Source organism: Cygnus olor, chromosome 11 (assembly GCF_009769625.2).
Source record: "Cygnus olor isolate bCygOlo1 chromosome 11, bCygOlo1.pri.v2, whole genome shotgun sequence".
NCBI lineage: Eukaryota > Metazoa > Chordata > Aves > Anseriformes > Anatidae > Cygnus > Cygnus olor.
In genome coordinates this window covers 6,372,047-6,391,268 of record NC_049179.1, presented here as the reverse complement: position 1 = coordinate 6,391,268, position 19,222 = coordinate 6,372,047, and the positions used below count along the sequence as shown (strand labels likewise).

The window sequence follows — 19,222 nt, the reverse complement described above, 5'->3', positions numbered from 1 at the left end:
AAGCATGCCATAGATTGGCAAGCTTTTTCTAAAGCATGGTATTCCCATAACACACTGCAAAATTCACTTTTTCACTGCTTTCTGTTTACTATCAGGAATATACATTTATGTGTGTTTTCAAAACAAAACAAAAAAAACACTGCTAGAGTCTAAATGAGTATGGCAGGAAATACTTTGCATTTGTGATTGTTATAAGTACAGGAAAAGGTAAAGCTCCCCAAACGTATTTGTCTCTTACTGATAAACGGATAACAAACCAGCATTTTTTTTCATTCCTAAATGACATGTTATTTACTCTTCTTAGTTTGTAATCGCCCCTATCATCCAAAAAAAATAAAAAATAAAAAAAATAAAAATCAGTTGAAACCATCAAGTTGTAACTGTAGAGTTCTTTACAGCTGATCTGTAAAATACTCATCAGTACGAGGACATGCATGAGTCTTGGATGGGAGTGTCTTACTCATTTTCCATTCCTATCCAATAAACAAGAACCTGAATAGGAGTCAGTCAAAAAGCCTGTTGGCTTGTTTGATGTTTTCTTGTTTTGCATGGTATATTTCCTTTTGAGGTTATAAACACAGAACCCATCAGATTTCCCACCTTCATTGCCAGGGTTGGATCCCTGATTCATTCTACAGCTGTCACAGTGTTTCAGATTTACCTATAGAATAGCAGCAGAATGCTTGCCAAGCTTCCAGTGGGTATTGTACGTTTTAATCCCTGTTTGTATTTTCATTATGCCTTCCATTCACGTACTACTACCAAATGGCTACTTTTGGAAAACTATCTTGAGAGTCACTACTAAAGCACACTGTTCTTTGAATTTATTTTTCATTTCCACAAAAAATACTTAACCTGTAGGAATATCATTTTTTTCCACTTGTTAGATAATCTCATCCTGAATTATTATTAACATAAGAGAAATTCACTAATTGCATGCTGCCTTTATGTCATTCACAAGATGATCTTCATGTATGTATACTTTATACGTATCCTTATGAAGACCAGCTTGTTAGATAATTCATGTTCTGTAAAAAAAAAAAAAAACCACACAGAGAAGTCGATAGGAAAAACGTGATTATGCAGTGCTAGAGTAAATTGGTATTTTCTTTTGATGCAGTGGGTAACATTCCCACTGAAAACACCAGAATTATTACACTTGGACATTTTTTGGCTTATGAACTAAAAATATTGCAGCCTGGATCTCTCTGCCATCACTGAAGAAGTTTTACATGTTTGCATTTTCACTCATCTTCATGAGGCTTTTTCTTTGAGGTTAACTTCCCTTTTGTTATAAGCAGACTGTAGCCAGGATTGCTGGAGAGAATTCAGTCCACTTTGATTTTCAGCTCAGTTTACTTTATGAAAATGGGCTTTCCAAACGTTAAAACCTTAATTAGTAACTTTTCAATTTTTCTTCTCTCTCAAACAGCAAAGGGAGGTAATGTGGCAGTTATGCGCAGTCAAAATAACAGAAGCTATACAGTATGTAGTGGAATTTGCCAAACGCATTGATGGCTTTATGGAACTGTGTCAAAATGATCAAATTGTGCTTTTAAAAGCAGGTATGTGGGTCAATTTTAAGGTCTGCTTCTATTAGTTTTGACTGAGGAAAGTGCTAGCTGTATACAGTGATTATGTATACATATATACATATGTTGTACAATGATAATTTAAAATAGTACAAGAAAAAACGTACAAATTCTGTGTGTCTTCTGTTTGAAATAATATGCTTTCTTGGTTACTCTGGATGGAATGAGTTCCATTTAGTGGAAGCTGTACCCTGCCCATGGCAGGGGGGTTGGAACTAGATGATGTTTAAGGTCCCTTCCAACTCAAACCATTCTGTGATGAGTTCAAGTCTATGTATGAAATTTTCATTATGAGCAAAGGGAGCAGTAAGTGTGTAAGGATGAAGAAGTTGGATTCAATTTTTTGATTTGGCATACTAATAGTGAATAACATATTTGAAGGTAACAATCCAGATTGTTCTACACAAGATGTTGTAGAAGTAATGCAGATTACTTGGACAAAGCTGTTAAAGCTTCATGAGCATAATCTAAATGAACTGCTTTGACTTCAGAGACTTCATTATTCTAATGAAAAATATTTATTAGCATTAACTAAGTTGCTTTTACAAAAACTTCTAAAGGGGTTTATGGGAATTATTTTGATTCTACTATCAAATCGAACTATTCTTTGTTGCACCTCAGAAACCTACTACCCTACTCGATCTATACTGAAGGCAGAGCATTTTGAAATTTTTAAATCCTCACTTGCAACCGAAGTCTCTACTTAAATAGTCAAACATACATTGTTTCTGTTTTAGGGTCTTTAGAGGTTGTGTTCATCAGAATGTGCCGTGCCTTTGACTCCCAGAACAACACAGTCTACTTTGATGGCAAGTATGCTAGCCCAGAGGTTTTCAAGTCCTTAGGTAAGGAGATGTCAAGTGTTGCATTTTAAACCACAGAATAAAAACAATAAGGTAGAAGAGCAAGAGGGACAGCTGCCTTGAAAATACCAGCTTGTAGTATTCAAATAAAAAGAGAGTTGAAAAGCTCAAACTGCTTATTTCGTAAACAATCGTGCTGGCTCTGTTTGAGGCCAAGCTGATTTCAGGAGTTAGAACAGCTTAACTCCATGCAGTAAAGGATTGTTGGTGTTGAAATCCGTCACGTACTGTAGATCAGGGTAGATCAGTTTGGACACACTTGTGAAGAACAGAAGCTCAGGTTTCATAATCCCTTGTAAAGTTTGATGTATCCTGTTAAAAAAAAGGGAAACTTTAAGTCTCTTTTGGATACACTGACATTACTGCTTTGAAGTTGTTATTTGCAAGTAAAATATTGTAAATATTTTTTTAATTAAACAACACCGTAGCATTTTTTTTTATACTTTTAATTTTAAAAGGATGCATTTAATTGGGTATAAATTTGGGATGTAAGCCATTTTGGAGGGCAGTGAAAAATGGCAGTGACAATATGGCAGTGAAGAATACCATACAGTTACGGAAGTATTCCATGCCTTTCTAAAATACCTCAAGGTACAAAGTCTGAGTGCAAACAATTCAGAGAATGCAGTATCAGATGTGGGCTTCTACCTGCTACTAGATCCAATGAAACATTACTTTCATCTGTTACCAACTACACCCAGAAATTTAGGCTGGGTTGGGGGCTGAGATCTGCAGAGGAGAACCCTATTCCAACAGGGGTTGCAGTCCCTTTCAAAGCAGGGCTCAGCTTTTGTGAACTGCGTAACAGCATGTGTAACAGCAGCAGTAACCTGACTTACACCTGTGTGAGCAAGAGAATGGATGAAAGGAGACACAGTTCTTTTTCTGCATGAAAAGCTTTCAGACCCTGGCTTATCCTTTTGTTCCTGCATGTACCTTGTATGCCTTTCTCCCCTCCCCCTTCTGTGTACTTAATATTCTTAAAATCAGCATTTTTCAAGTACACATTTAAAACATCCAGTCCACAGTGACATGAAAAAGTTTCATTTAGAATGGCAACAAAGCCAAACCAATTTTGAGTTCAAAAATGGCTTGGTTTTTATCTGTATTTACCCCAAAAGAACAGAAAAGATAAAATGTACAAAGGCTTCAGAATACTGGGTACCAGGGTGTGGGGGAGCTGGGGACTTGTGGGCATAGGTTAAATTGGTAAATAAATAAATAAATAAAATAGGGTGAATAGGTAAAAAAAAAAATCAAGCATGAGTGAGATCTCACTATCATCACTCAACAGTCCTTAAGGGAAGAACGTTCACCCATAAAGTATTTTACACCCATGTTTCACCTTCATCAGAATATATCAGCAACTGTGTAGCTTTGAAATGGTTTTAAACAATTTGGCATGAGCTGTACCTTCTTTTTGGCAGGGTGTGAAGACTTCATTAGTTTTGTGTTTGAATTTGGAAAAAGTTTGTGTTCTATGCACCTGACAGAAGATGAGATAGCTTTGTTTTCTGCATTTGTTTTAATGTCAGCAGGTAAGAGAGAAAGTATTGCTCTAGGTTTCTATGGTAGAGTTCATTTTCATTTTGAAGTATCTTTTAATGGTAAAGCTAAGACTATCAGACAGTGTGAAATGTCAACATCTTTTTGGTCCCTCATGACCAGTTTTTTTCATAAATACATTTAAAACATAAATTTAAGAACAAATCAAGTTGGAAATTCTAATCTAAACCCATGTTTTCCAGTGTTTCTCCTTGTTGATGACATAGCTTCTTTGCAAAAGCTTAAATGCATGTTGATTGAGATCACCAGGGCAATCTAGGTGGGACAGGCAGAACATGGACAGCATTGAATTGATGTAGTTAACTTCCAATGTATGTGAGCTTGGAGCTGTAGCAGAATTGTCACAAGCACATGATAAAATATGGTTTTTTCTGAGATTATTATCTCAAACAGATTCACATAGTACTCCAGGTACTGGGAAGACTTATTAGGTTGGGTGAAACAAGATACCACTGGAGAAAGTCAGTTTGTGTCTGGCATAAGACCAAAGGAAATACAGTCTTTTTTAAAACTGCAGCATAGTGGACTCAGCAGTATGTGTTGGAAGAGTCTATTAGCAACAGTGAGTTTATTGACTCCATCATAAATATATCCTTATGCTATTTGCCGTGATGGAATTATGTTTGCCCTTTGTCTTAGTATTTAAGCCACAGAATCCCTCAGTTCTGCCACACCGGATGTCGCAGGTAATCCTTCATTTCTGCTAGGAAGTTTAGGAGCACTTTTTGAATAGCTTAATATTGCTTCTGATTTTTCTGTATGTCACTGTAGATCTAAGCAGAGATCCACTCCAACTGCTTGTTCATTATGTAATCTATTCATTTCCCACTAAAAAGTTGCTATCTTCGTTTTGTAAACACCCTGCATTTTAAAGACCTTATTAGCAAATAATTAATAAAGCTTATTCAGATATGCAGCGATCTTCTTATTGAGGGCTTTATAAAAGTAATTTTAAATGCAAGTAATGAATGTATTCCAAAACCTATGAATTTTGAAACTCATTTCCTATGTAAGAGTGTTAAAATGTAAGGAAGATTGCAAACAGGAAATACAAATTTGCAACAGAATTAGTATTTCTTGGTGGAATGTGATGGATGTATGCAGTACTAGAGGTGTTAACTCCATTTGTATTTAGATCGTTCATGGCTTCAGGAGAAGGTAAAAATTGAAAAACTCCAACAGAAGATCCAGCTAGCACTTCAGCATGTCCTACAGAAGAACCACCGAGAAGGTGGAATTCTAACAAAGGTACGAATCATACTGTGCCGTGTCACATGACTGTGAAAGTACACTTTCTTATGAACAATGTAAAAGCTTTTATGCATTTACTAAACCCTACTTTAGTATGGTTTAGTAAATGCATAAATGCAAAATGAAAATGAAAAGCCATCAAGGTTTTTATCCTATTTGTCCTAAACAACATTTCTGCCATGCAGAACACTATTTCAGTTTTCCAACATGCATGCCTTGATCTTCCTGAAACCTGTCTGCATGACAGCTAGGTTGTGACAAGACACAATATCCAAACTAACCTTGTTTCTCAGCGTTCCATGAGTTCCCCACACAGTCTTTTTCTCATCAGTTTTTCCAAATCTTGGTGGCTAGGGAAGAGAAAAGAGATAGTACATAATATTATGTTAATCTAAAGTATCATCACATACATTTTCAATAATGCAAAGGCAGTGTGATGTTTAAAAAAAAAAAAGTGAAAAATGGGAAGGACAAATGCTTCCTTGCAGACGTAGTTCCTTGTAGAACTTTACACAGAAGGGATGTTCATGCTTAGTTTAACACCATGGAATTAATTACAACAAGCAGGATCTTACAGCCCAGTATAAAAGTCTAGGCTTTCCAGACTGTCCTCATTTCAAGTCCTAGCTCATATCATTCTTTTCCCAGCATATACTTTAGATACCTTTGTTGGAAGGTTTCTTCCAGTGCTTTTATAAAAATATGTACTCAGTTCAATGACCGCCCTAGTCATATTTTCAAGTACAGATTTTTCTGATCTTTTCTTTATGACAATTTCATTTTACCTTTATTGGGCATAAATGAAAATAGCCGGGTCTATTATACTGCCATTTCCCTCTATAATACAGTGGGTTTAAGAGCAATCAGCCATGCCTTCCTCCAAGGGAGTAACTAAGTAGCATGAATAAAGGTCCAGACAGGAAATAGTTCCATATCAATCTGGTGCTGGTGGTATTGCCTAGATACTAGGCAAGTGATACATTTTCCTAGCGACTTCAAGGAAAGATTCTTTCACAAATAGTATTCGTACATTACTTGATAGCATTTTAGTGGCTTCCCCCCCCCCTTTATTTTTTTTTTAAATCTGACATACCATACTTAGCCATTACTATGCTTCTGAAATGTCACTGTTAATGTCAACTGTTAAGGTAAACAACTGAAGTGAATTCCATATGTTTGAGAGAGCTCTAATCCTAAGGAGGTCTGGTTCCATGTATTACTCTGTGACTTCTGTTCATTTTTTTTACAGTTAATATGCAAAGTGTCTACTTTAAGAGCACTGTGTGGACGACATACAGAAAAGCTTATGGCATTTAAAGCAATATACCCAGACATTGTACGACTTCATTTTCCTCCACTTTACAAGGAGTTGTTCACTTCAGAATTTGAGCCAGCGATGCAAATTGATGGGTAAACGTATCACCTAAGCACTTCTAGAATGTCTGAAGTACAAACATTTAAACAAAAGAAAGGGAAAGGAAAAAAAAAAAGAAGAGAAAAAAAGAAAACCAAGACACTTATATGGCCCTGCACAGACCTAGGGAGCCAACACACTGCACATCTCTTGGCAGTCGGGGTCAGGCGAAGGATGGGAAACAATGAAACAAAGTTGAACTTGTTTTTCTCATGCATATGATTTCCATTATGCCTACAAATATGGACCCTTTTTCTGTCTCAGCTTCTCAATCCTTGACCTCTGTTTACACAGACTGAGGGTACTAATATCAGAAGGTTGTTTTCTCTTGTAGTTCACTGCCCAGACTTCTGACAGAACAATCAATTTGTTGATCAGAACAGAGAGTCCACCTAGTAATCAGCGACTGGTGTGCATTGCAGAGATTTCAGCATCAGTTTGCACAACTTGCTCATTGTTTCATGAAGGACGATTTTTTTCACCTACCACTGTTTGCCAGTAGACAGAACGGCATGAAAAGGGTCCATAGCAATAGCAACAATAGCATTATAATATATTACAGGGTAAATGGGCATGAAGACTATATATAGCAAAAGAGATATTGTTTATATATTGTTTTAATTAATATAAAATGTAGTTACTGGTATAGCTTTTCTTGTTGAATTGATAAGGCACTTTCATTTTGCACCTTTTTCTTTAAATTAAATGCTAGAGTGTTCATTGTTGTGTTGCATGTGCACCAGAAATTCAAGTTTAACTGAAAAAGGTTTTTGGCAGGTACTGGTACATTGGGAGGTATTTATGCTGCTGTTTTCCATGTTACTTTTAAAGAGAGGCTGGTCATATCCTGAAATGGTTACACAGATTTTTTAAAAGAGTTTGAAAATAATGAAAAGTTTCTAAATTAAAATCAGCTTTTCAACTGTTAATTTAAAAGGTACTTTTGTTTTCAAATCTTTCAAACCTGGATGTTTAAAATTACATGCCTAGATTCAGATTTAGGCACACAAGTCAAAAGCCTCATTTTCAAAGGTGCTGAGTTTCCTTGGACAGAGTTAAACTAAGCAATTACAGATCGCTTACAGATAGAATAAAGCATCACCCTTGAAAATCAGACTGTTAAACAAAGTGTACAAAGCCCAACATAAATCCAGGTTTGAAGGGATTTACTCAAGGCTGTATCTACAGTAAAAGTATGTGTATGACATGTATGTGGAAAATTGATTTTTAGACATAATATTACATACTTTTTACTCCATTTTGTAAACAATGCCTTCAAACTCCAAACTCTATCAAAATTCACAAGATGTTTGGTTTTGGCTTTAGTGAGATTAGACAATGACCCACGTTCTTCAAACATCCACCAGTTCAATTTAAAGTAGCTGAACAGAATTGCTCTCTTTATTTAAATAGATGCACTTTAAAGTTTATCACATGAGGACAGACCAATAAAATAAGGGCACACTGTTGCTAGAAAACATTGTTTCGGACTCTGTTTAATGCCTGGAAATCACAAATACCATAAATCTACATTCTGTCATTTTGAAATTGTGATTCCTGCATTGCATAACCAACTGATAAGCCACATTTTGCCATCTTTATTAATACGTTACCATTCTCTTTACATATAGTACTGTCTCTGAGTAAATGTGGCAAGATACAGAAATTAAATTAGTTCTGAAGGGAACATATCCACACTAAACCACATCACAAAATAAACTGTGGCTGTTTAAGCCAGAGGTGCATAATTGCTTTTGGATGAGATGAGTACACACAACCAGATGTCTTGTAGACCTATACAAATGAAGTTTATGATGAAGTACATATGAAAAAAAATAGGACTTTAAAAAAGAGGAGAAAAAACCCACAATGCACTCCACCACTTCAATTTCCAAAGATAATAAATCTCTTACATACAGTCATTGAAAAGTAACATTGAATTGAACAGAAGCACACTGAAGTCTAACCATTTTAAAAGAAGAACTAGGTCAGCAGATTATTACAAGCAAAACAGAGGTTTATTCTGTGATTTGAATGTTTCCTTTGGGGTCAAATTGAGCCATTGAGCCATGACCTCTCTTAAAGTTTTTTTTTCATCAGGGAAGCTTATAGATAGCACTGGATAGCAGTTGGCTATCATTCCTCTATATGGTGTGAAAGCAGGGGGAGATGGACAGGAACACTTGCAGCTCTGGGAGCACCAGGATGGATGCATGAGTCCAGAGAGCTGTCCTTGTACTGCGCCATCCTGCCCGCTCCCAGCCCAGCACACACTCTCTGCAGTCTCACTGATACCTTTTCCTAGAATCATTGTTTACTTTATTGGAGTAGCTGGCATGATACGGTACTTTGATTCCAGTATGTGTTCCTGTTTTTAAAGCAACCTTTTTAACTAACAAATGTTTTCTGAATGTGACCAGCCTTAGGTGCTAGTCCTTTAAAGATCAACTAAACTTAATTTCAGTGTCAACTAATGAATAATGAAGTAAGGCTTGTACTTTTTTAGAGAGTGAGATACAACTCCTATTTCTGAAAATAAGTAGACTACCAGGCAATTGGGATTAATTTTCAGTCACATCATTAACCTATCTTTTCCTGATGAATATTAGTACTTTACCAGGCCTTTAAATGCCAATGGTTTTGTTCAGTATCTAGTTCAGAGTATTTATACCCGTAAGTCACTGACAACACAGAATTTGGGAGCATTTAATAATAAAATGCATAATCATAGAAGGGTTCCAAATAAGGCCTTAGCTGAAAGCCTGTTACATCTAGAATTGGCTTGTGACATGATCTCCCAGGCTATGCAGCACCTACATGCTGTTGTTTTTCACAGCGGGAGCTCCTGTGTACTAGCACCTTGTCAAACCAGGCTGTGCATACACACCCCAGGTAAGTCTGCTTTCCTGATCACAGTTAGCAGCCACTTGGCAATAGAGTATTACTGGCTTTGTTTCGCTTGGTAGAGACAAGGAAAAAAGAGATACAGCCATGGCAGATATACTGAAAAGACGGCAGTTGCCACAGAGGCTGTTATGAAAAGGGGATGTAGACTAGCCTCGGAGCGGCTGGCCGGAATGACTGCCATGGGAGAACCTGACGCGGCAGAGGAAGTGCACTCTGCAGAACTCTGGGACTGTGGCCTGGTATCAGACAATCAACAGACTATTCAGTTAAAAACCATACTGGGGGGCAGTGGATATTCACATGAGTATCTTCATGATCTGCCCAGCTGACTACAAACAAAAACGTGAGGATAGCTGAAGATAAAGAAGTAATATATTGCTTTTGAATAATCCGTTCATTGAGATCTGCAAAGAGATTTTCATTGGGCATAATATCTATCCACAGAGATATTTTCTGGCTTTCTAGAAAAGAGTATAGTATACTGTCATTTGGACCGCCCTAACGTACTTCAGCATCTCTAACATTGTTTGGCTTTTAAAAACTACGGGATGAGGTGAAAAGGGAGGCTGTTTTTAAGTTTGGTTGTTCTTTATTAAAGCTTATCTATCTTAGTATGGATACCAAGATATCTGTGTGTGTATGTGCACCTGTGTGTGTGAGAGAGAGTACTGTTGTGCGCATGTGAATATATGCGTGGGTATGTGTGAGTGGCTGCTTCTAGGCTCTTAAGTGTCAATGAAAAAAAGAAAATGTATTGAAAATACTTAAGACAAAAACAGAAGGTGGAAAAAAGATTTATTCTATACAAAGCCTTGTCTGGACCACTTTAGAGAGACTTCTATTTTTTTTAACCCTTCTATAAATATTTGATGGCACTTGAAATATTCCTGCAATAAAATGTGATTTGTGTAAACATTAAAAAAAAAAAAAAAGATTTTGTAATGTGAAACAATGAAAGAAAGTAATGTAATTTTTCTAAAAAACAGAAAAAAACACAAATGAACGAACTTTGTATTATTTTCTTGACGGAATTTGTCTATTTGTCTTTGGAAAACTTTTTATTTCATTGAATGTGCCATAGTAGAGGTGTGTGTTTCTTTTTCTTTCTTTTCTTCATTTTTTACATTGTAGATTTAAGGAATAGCTGTGTTCCGACATTCCAAAATGCAAGATGACATAGCAGTCATGATTAAAAGGTTTGATTAGTAAGCTTCAATCATTGTTGCTTTTTTTGCACATGTTCTTCATTCCTCTACAGTGCAATATGTACATAGAGCACTTGCGGGTGTAACCTTGATCCCTCAGGGAAAAATACATATTTGTACAGGATTTTTTTTGCCTTTTTTTTTTTTTTTGCTAAGGAATGTCGATTGAATCACTTGTCTGTTGTTGAGGGGCAGCCAGATAATAATCCTAAACCACTGTCACAAAACATTGTTTAATAATTTTGTGCCCTTTTATTATTTAAAAAGAAAAATAAAAGTTATTTTCTGACAGTTCTTTGTGCTGATTGATGAAAAAAAGGGTAAATATATAAGCACCTTATGATTGACTTAACTGTGAATGACAATCCATCTTGTTATCAACAACAGATGCCCTACCACTTTGGAGCTGGGGTTAAGAGTCAGAAACTAATGTGCTCAGGGATCTTCTAAAACTCTTCAACAGGGTGGCCAGTACTACTGGTGGGACAAATTACTTTAAAAAGAAAAAAAAAAAAAGCTAATATTTCTTCCCTTCCCCCCTCCTCGCAGGCACAAGAGAACTGGATAGATTTTTTTTTTTAACTAAATGCTCTATGTGTGCCTCGTTCTATGACTCAGTTTTGCAATCTATCTGCTCCTTGGTCTTTATTTTCTTCCAAACAAAATTACTCCAAACAATTGCAAAGGTTTTGCAATTATATTTTAGCAAATAAATGAATGCTGATCCATTAATGGATCATGATTGAAATTTAATTTCAATAACCTCTGGATGTTGTTATAATCATAGGACTTTTTCCAGGTGAATTTCAGTGTTTTGCAATATAAAATGGGTTTTCAGTATTTAAATTGTCAAAGAAAACAAATCAGTTTATGATAGTACAATATGAATGAAAATGCAATGATTAGGTTTTGGCAGTAAAGTCACATAGAATACAAGAACAATAATTCAGACCTTGTCTGTCATTGTCACTTATGCCTCATGGTAAAGCAAAAAACCTGACAGGAAAGAAACACTAAGGCTGAAGTCAGTCATTTTCGTATCTAGTATCAATTTCATATCAATTTCAAATGATCACAACAGTAGCAAAAACCAGCAGTGTCTAGTAAGTCTCTAAGTGCCAAATTGTATGATTCTGGAAGCCTATCACAATTAGTCTTCTTTTGTGGCTTCACATTCTTTTGAAAATGCAAGTAGGAAAGTAAATAAGCAACTATGGACAAAATGAGCAAGATTTCAAGACTTTGGTTAGATCAGGAAGAGAGTGAATTTCTCTATCAAACGTCTTTTTTCTTGCAAAAAGCATCAGTTCTCCAGTATCTTAGGTTATTAAGTTTGTTTTGTTTTCCACTGGGTCTGTGGCTTCCAGTTGTTTACTTGATGTTACATATAATCATTAGAGAAACCTTTCTTAACATTTTGCAAGCTGATGGTCCAGTTTAGCTTGGAATGGCTTTCTAAGGCAGACAACTGCTCAGCAAGTATGACCTCCTGATTAGCTTGTGTTCTGGCAACATCACCAGAAAAAAATCCCTATTGCTGATTCTCAACAGAAATCCTCCTTTTCATACTTGCTGATCAATTAAACATACTATTAATACTCGCAATCTACACAATGTTTTAACTACGTAGTGGGGTGATCCAAACATTACAGTATCTTCTTTAGGGCTCTAAGGATTAAAATAGATGTTCCCCAGTCTGTACTTGATGAACAAACAGGTTGCCAGTACAAGCTGTGCAAACAGTGTATGATTTTTCCCAGCAAATTCTTGAAGTCCCCAAAGTAGATAAATTTACTATTATCAGTGTCAGAAACAGCATTTATCATCCAATATCCCAAAATAAGAAGCAATTTGCTTTTGAGTAGTCACTATCCAAAATTCTACCTGTGCTAGCTCATTTAGATTGCACAGAGGAAACATATTTATTTTCCTTAGCTAGAGAAATGTAACTACTAGAATTAGTTTTTTATTATTAATACTAATATTTATTACTTTAAACGTTGCATTCCATCAATATATTTGAATATTAACTTCCTATTTTCTTTTTGCCTAAATATGTCAGTAAATCATTTGGTGGAAATGAGGGCAAATGCATAAGGATACCAAATACAACAACAAAAAGAAAAGTTTTAAGATTTGAATGAGTTATTTAAAAATTGTTGCAGTGTGTGCTTTAATCCTAGTACTGTGTTAGTAGCTCGCTAAATAATGCTAAGTCACTGGACTTGAGGGGAAAAATATGTAACATTTAGATTAATATACAGTCTATCTTTGGAACTTTATTCAGGTACTAAATAGAATTTTAACATCAAAATAAAAGCTGTATTCTACCTATTTCACACGTAACGTTGCTCTTTATCTTGTCTTTTGTTTGTTTGCCTTTATCATCGGTAGAATATAGCAATAACTTTATAGCAATAAGTAGGCTATCCAAATAAGAAATAAAACATGATAAAGGCTTCAGATCAATACTCATAGGTTCAACTCTTCTGCCACAATATTCATTTGTCTTCCCTCAGAATCTCATTACTTCTTCAAGCTGACCTTCACAATCAAGTTGTTCAACTTGATGTGTGACACCACACCTTTTTGTTAACACCTGCATGTTTTCAGTGTTCCTATGTCCTTTGTGTACTTGTTTTCCTGTAAGTCAGTGTTTCTCAAGCTTTCTGAAAGCACAGTCCCTCTGGGCTATATTTCTTCATAGAGCTCAATGTGTTGGAATTAACTTAGTTTTCCTGGGGTAGAGAGTGAGAACCAGGTGTAATTACTGGCTGCCTTGCCTAGCTAAAGCAACTGAGCTGCTGCTGGGTATTCAGCAGTAACTCCATGGCTACCACAAGTGCAGTCAGCCAACAGCCTTCCAGCCAGCCCCTCCACGCCAGGGGAGCTGAGCTGCATCCACTAAGTAGTATGAGTTCCCCGGCCAGCACAGTGTGCCTGTCTGTGCTGGTGAACCGAGCTGCTACGATTCACATAGAACTGAGCTGTGTGAGCCTGACAGAGTGTTTTGATAATAATCTAAACACTTTGGCAACTTTTAATGGTTGTGACTTTCAGTTTGAGAAACACTAACCTAAATTACCCCACAGAGTCTTAATGTAGATGCATAAACTTTACAGGAATTTGCAATCTGTAATGCTGTCATTTCTAATGCAGAGAATTCATAAGCAATACAGTGAATTTTATTTCACAAAAAGGCATACGTACTGTACACCTTTCTAAATCCAAAATGTTCCTCATTTCTACATTGATTTAGAAACAAGTTACAGAACAGTGGTGAATATTTGAAATATTAGGACATTAACTGGCTGCTTCTTTATATGTAACTGTACTGTCTGCCTGCTCCTTTTCTGGAGATGTGTTTTTGTATTGGATGTTTGGGCCAATGGGAGGCTTCAAGCTACAATGTATTTTCCCAGTTTAAATATATTTAACATATGACAAACCCCAGACAAGGCTTTTTAAAATGTATAAAGAACTGCAGTGTTAGGTGGTTTATTTGCAAACTGTTTTCAATGTTGTCCATTTTTATGGCACCTTTAACAATATTCTTGTTTCCAAAGTACAAAAAAGGTTAAAAAATACTCTAGCCATAACTGAATGTCAAGCAATAAACACAAATGACTTTTTGTGCATAGATTTAAAAGAAATACAAGTTTTAGACATCTGCATGTAAATGCAATCTCTTGTTTACTGCTTTCTTAAACTTGAGCAACTGATTCCTTATTTTACTACTAATTTAAGGACTTGTAATGGCCTGTAAACATTTTATCTTGCTCTATTCTTTCAACTCTAACTTCGTCTCTGCTTTGGAGTCATAATATTTAATGTTGTTCTGCTCACCTCTATACAGTTAACTTTTTGCTTTCATTCTGTATAGATAAAGTTATACTATAAACAGCCTACACAGTGCAAATATTTATCTGTTTATCAAATACCACATTATGCTGTATAATATCTGTTTTACTATATAATCTATTTTAGACATAGCTGTTTAGAACTAGAGTGTGCTATTTTTGTGTTTTTCTGATGTGTGGTGCTAGATAAGTTACTTTTGTGAACAAAAGCAAACAAACCCCTTTTATTCCTAGACAATACCACCTTTGGGTCTTGTTAATTTCACTGAGTATAACTATATATAAATATATATATATTTGTGTGTATATATATATATACACCTACATATGCCCAACAAGTACCTGTATCAGAGTACAAGATTTGGGACATGGTTTTCTCTTTAAATGCATAGTGTCATTATATAAATTATTCAATAGTATATTTAATAAGGAGAAAATTACTTCACCGGTACAGATACTTGATATCAAATGTAGAATTTTCTTCTACATTATTAACATTACTAAAAATGTTCTGTCCAGCTTGTTACCCTTTTGGTTAATAAATCAGTCTGCCTGTATCGTATCAGAAACAAGAATCAAATCTAGCAGTATAGACTATTTACAATATGCTGTCTGTCTGAAAGGGAGGTAGTTATTTGGCTTGTTTGTAGATTTCTATGTTGTTGTGGCATCTGATATTTATAGATGTTATTCTGATGGGTGCCTTCCTCCCTCTTCACATTAAATAGGATCTGTACACACTCAAACCACAGATATTACTAGGCTATGCCTACACACTTAACTCCAGTTACTGTAAATAGGAATTTTCTGTAAATCTTCGATGATAGATCGATGGCTAAATTCAGTCCTTGGATATGCTGCTTTATAAATCATGCATACATATCTGAGGACAGCCACTAGCAACTAAAGTTAATTAAGGAGTGGAATTCGCAACATTTGTCAGGTCTGGGGGTTTTGTTTTTATTTTTCTTATATACCTTAATTTACATAGTCATGTACCCTTAAAAGTATTCCTATCCCCTGTTCCTTTCATTCTAGATACTGTTTTCGTGTTAATTCTTAAAAACTGATGGATATCAAATATCTAACTAAGGAGGTAATTAACCTTTTAAATATTTATTAGAACTTTTCTGTAATATTACTGAATTTATAAGATCTTTAGCAAAGATTTTTGAGCAATTTATTAAATACAATTGTTTCTGTTTACTGCACTTTTTGATAATAGAAGGTAGTGAATTTTAAAGCCATGATTCTTGGCTTCCATGCACTGCTTTTATACCCTCAATTCAAGGAATATATATATATAAATAATTTTTTTTAAACAGCAAACATACTGTTGTCCTAAAAATAAATACAAACTTTACTGCACCGTGCGTATATTTTCATAAGTGGAATGTTTAATTGCAAACACTATCAGGATAATTATAAAAACCTCTTGAAGCTACAATCTTATTTAAATATAAGCCATGACAATTTTATTTTCCTTTGTTGATTTAAGTCACCTTTTGATATTTTCAAAAAGAAAAGGAGTCGCTCTTAAATTTGTATGTACTAACTTATACATAATGCTAGGAACACGTTCTCCCTATTGTTTTAATTTTAATAGTTTGATATATTTATGCAAAACCATTTGGTTAACATATTTTCCCTGTTGACTAAATGTTCAACATAACAAAATGAGAATAAATGATGATTTCAAATATACGTCAGTTTGAGGATTAAGCACATGAACTTCAAAAACCTCATTGAGTGATATGCTCAAATTTCTGTAAATACACACAACTTCAAATGAAACTATACTGTACATGTAAATGTATGCTGTCTGTTATGTGTACAGTATATATAAATTCCTTTTCTAGCCACCATAAAACGTAAGCCATCAAGAGGAATACTAAAGTGGTATTGTACTAAACCTTTGCTAATGATCTTTACCCAATCACTTAACTTTTCACTTTCATGGACCTTTCCAATTCACTCTTATGATAGCCTGCTTATATTCAAGTTTGTTATTTTACTCAGTCCCAAAAAAAAGTATTTTGATTCATTTTGTAAATACGACTGTAAAAATAAGAGATTTAATGTTGTCTTTTAAATACTCCAATTTTCATTCTAATATGAATGTTGTTATATTGTACTTAGAAACTGTACCTTTAATATTACATTACCTTTATTAAGTGCATTGAACACATCGATTTTAGATGTGCTTTATGTACTGTTATCCTGTAATAAAACTTCAGCTTCTAATGGAAAAATCTGTCTTGATTCTTTTTGTTAGTAAAATCTTGTGTTTTTCTGAATCTTGATATGTATTAGGTTTAATCCTCGAGAAATCAACAATTACAAAATTAGGCTGTGCTTTCAGGCACATATATCAGAGGTTTTTGTTACGTAAATCAAGTAACACTTGATAGCAGGGAAATAAGAAGACTCCCCAACACCTTTTAAGCTCCCCTTTTGGCCAAGAAGAGCATAAACATCCTCAGATTTATTTTGGATCAGTCTAGCTTCCCTATCCTTGAAAGTGTCTTCTTTTACATCACAGTTTGCTGCATCAAGTGCACCATACAAGAAATCTGGCTTAAAAACTAACCAGTGAATTTGGAGATTGCACTTTGGGCTAGTTCTGAAAGAGGATTCATGGATCAAAACTGAAGTTTTAGTATTATTTAGGCATGAAAATTCAAAGTTGCAACTCCCCTCTGTTATGCTAACTTGGAGGCACCTTTGAATTCTACCTTAAGACTTGAGGCATGTAAAATTCTCTTTGTACCTCTAGCCAGCAATGCCTCGGTCTTGGCAGAGCTTTAACAGCTCAGTATTAATTTGCCTGACCATAATCCAGAATTAGTTATTAGCATTCATCTTTGAAGCACTGCATCTGGAAGCCTTTCCCTACATACTGAATCTCCAAATAAAAATTTATGGAAGCCATTGCTCTCCAAGAGCTAGTGCTAAGTAGTGCCATTTGTTCTTGGGCAAACTCCATGACTTAAGCACTCTCTCAGACATTGAAATTCCAAGTTTCATTTTCTCATCCTCAGGATGTGATTTCTGCCCAATCTCTCCATTCACAGGAGATGATGATACTATCCACTAGACGAACTAGCCACTGATATGTTAGGCAACATCCGTTCAAAGTAAAACAAAAGAATTACTGTGAAATGAGAGACAATCTGTGGACTCCCATGTCTGCCCATAACAAAAGCTGAACTGTAGGTTAGGATGTGGCGGCTTTGATCTCCAACTATGTCACAGAATCTCAGAATGGCTGAGGTTGGAAGGGACCTCTGGAGACTATCTGGTCCAACCCCTGCTCAAGCAGAGCCACCTGGAGCAGCTGGACCAGGACCATGTCCAGGTGGCTTTTGACTGTCTCCAAGAGGCTCCACAGCCTCTCTGGACAATCTCTGCCAGTGCTTGGTCATCCTCCCAGCAAAAAAAAGTGTGTCCTGGTGCTCACATTTATGTCACAGAAATAGAAAATTCATGTTTAGAAAGTATATCACTCCAAAAAAAAAAAAAAAAAAAAAAAAGGACAGTGCAGATGTTAGGGAGATGCCAGACTGAAGTTGGATTTAACTTGACACATTCACAATCTGGGCAAGTCTTCTAATCATTGTGCTAAGTAACTGCCACCATACCTGAGCTTTGAAGTAAGATTACGCCTCATAAAGCTACCTCCAAGTATAGGCTCTGGGTGACTCCATTGAAAAATGAAAACCTTTCTGCCTCTGAGATACAAAAAAGAGCAAAATTAAAATCAGACCATTTTCTTAATGCTGAACTGCAACCTAGAGACTCCTTGACTGGTGGTTTTGGAGAAAGACTCACAGAATGGTTTGGATTGGAAGGGGCCTTAAAGACCACCTAGTTCCAAACCCCTGCCATGGGCAGGGGCACCTCCCACCTGACCAGGTTACCCAAAGCCCCATCCAACCTGGCCTTAAACAGTTCCAGAGATGGGGCATCCATAGCTTCCCTGGGCAACCTGTTCCAGTGCCTCACCATACCCAGAATAAAGAAGTTCTTCCAAATATCTAATCTACTTCTACTCTCTTTTAGTTTAAAATCATTAACCCTTGTCCTATCAGCATACATCCCACCAAAGACAATTTTCCCATCTTTCTTGTAGGCCCCCTTCAACTATTGGAAGGACACAGTGAGGTCTCCCCAGAGCCTTCTCTTTTCCAGACTGAACATCCCCAGCTCTCTCGGCCTGTCTTCATAGGAGAGGTGCTGCAGCCCTTTGATCATCTTCATGGCCCTCCTCTGGACCCTCTCCAACAGGCCCACATCTCTCTTGTACTGGACCCCCAGACCTGGATGCAGTACTCTAGAAAATTCTGAATCATCTCAATATTGTTATGCATTTGTATATAATCTCCAGAGTTTTAGTTACAGGACTAGGTGCTCTGAATGCTTTGCTACAATATGCACTTTCCTCTTCATTTCTCCATCAGTAGAGCTGTGAACAGGATCATTTTTTCTTATAAAACCACAAGCAAATGAGTTTCCATCATGTAAATCTACAGGTACTGAGAACATTTGAACTCCCTATTTCACC

General features: G+C 36.0%; 1 protein-coding gene and 1 long non-coding RNA gene across 6 annotated transcripts in view; one reads left to right on the top strand and one right to left on the bottom strand.

Moving 5' to 3' along the window:
- RORA (RAR related orphan receptor A) overlaps positions 1-10,578 on the top strand; it is a 411,602-nt gene extending 401,024 nt beyond the window's left edge. For all 5 annotated transcript variants that reach the window (XM_040570301.1, XM_040570300.1, XM_040570305.1 and 2 more), the window contains 5 exons: positions 1,433-1,565; positions 2,330-2,437; positions 3,883-3,993; positions 5,157-5,269; positions 6,522-10,578. In XM_040570301.1, the coding sequence (XP_040426235.1) occupies positions 1,433-1,565; positions 2,330-2,437; positions 3,883-3,993; positions 5,157-5,269; positions 6,522-6,686 (630 nt within the window). In that variant the 3' untranslated portion in view covers positions 6,687-10,578. The remainder of the gene's footprint in view (positions 1-1,432; positions 1,566-2,329; positions 2,438-3,882; positions 3,994-5,156; positions 5,270-6,521) is intronic.
- LOC121076179 lies at positions 4-18,391 on the bottom strand. The gene is made up of 4 exons (XR_005823381.1): positions 18,300-18,391; positions 5,554-5,622; positions 2,684-2,767; positions 4-1,028 (listed from the first exon to the last, which is right to left on the bottom strand). It is a non-coding gene; the product is annotated as an uncharacterized LOC121076179 (long non-coding RNA).
- Between the last annotated feature and the right edge of the window lie 831 nt (positions 18,392-19,222).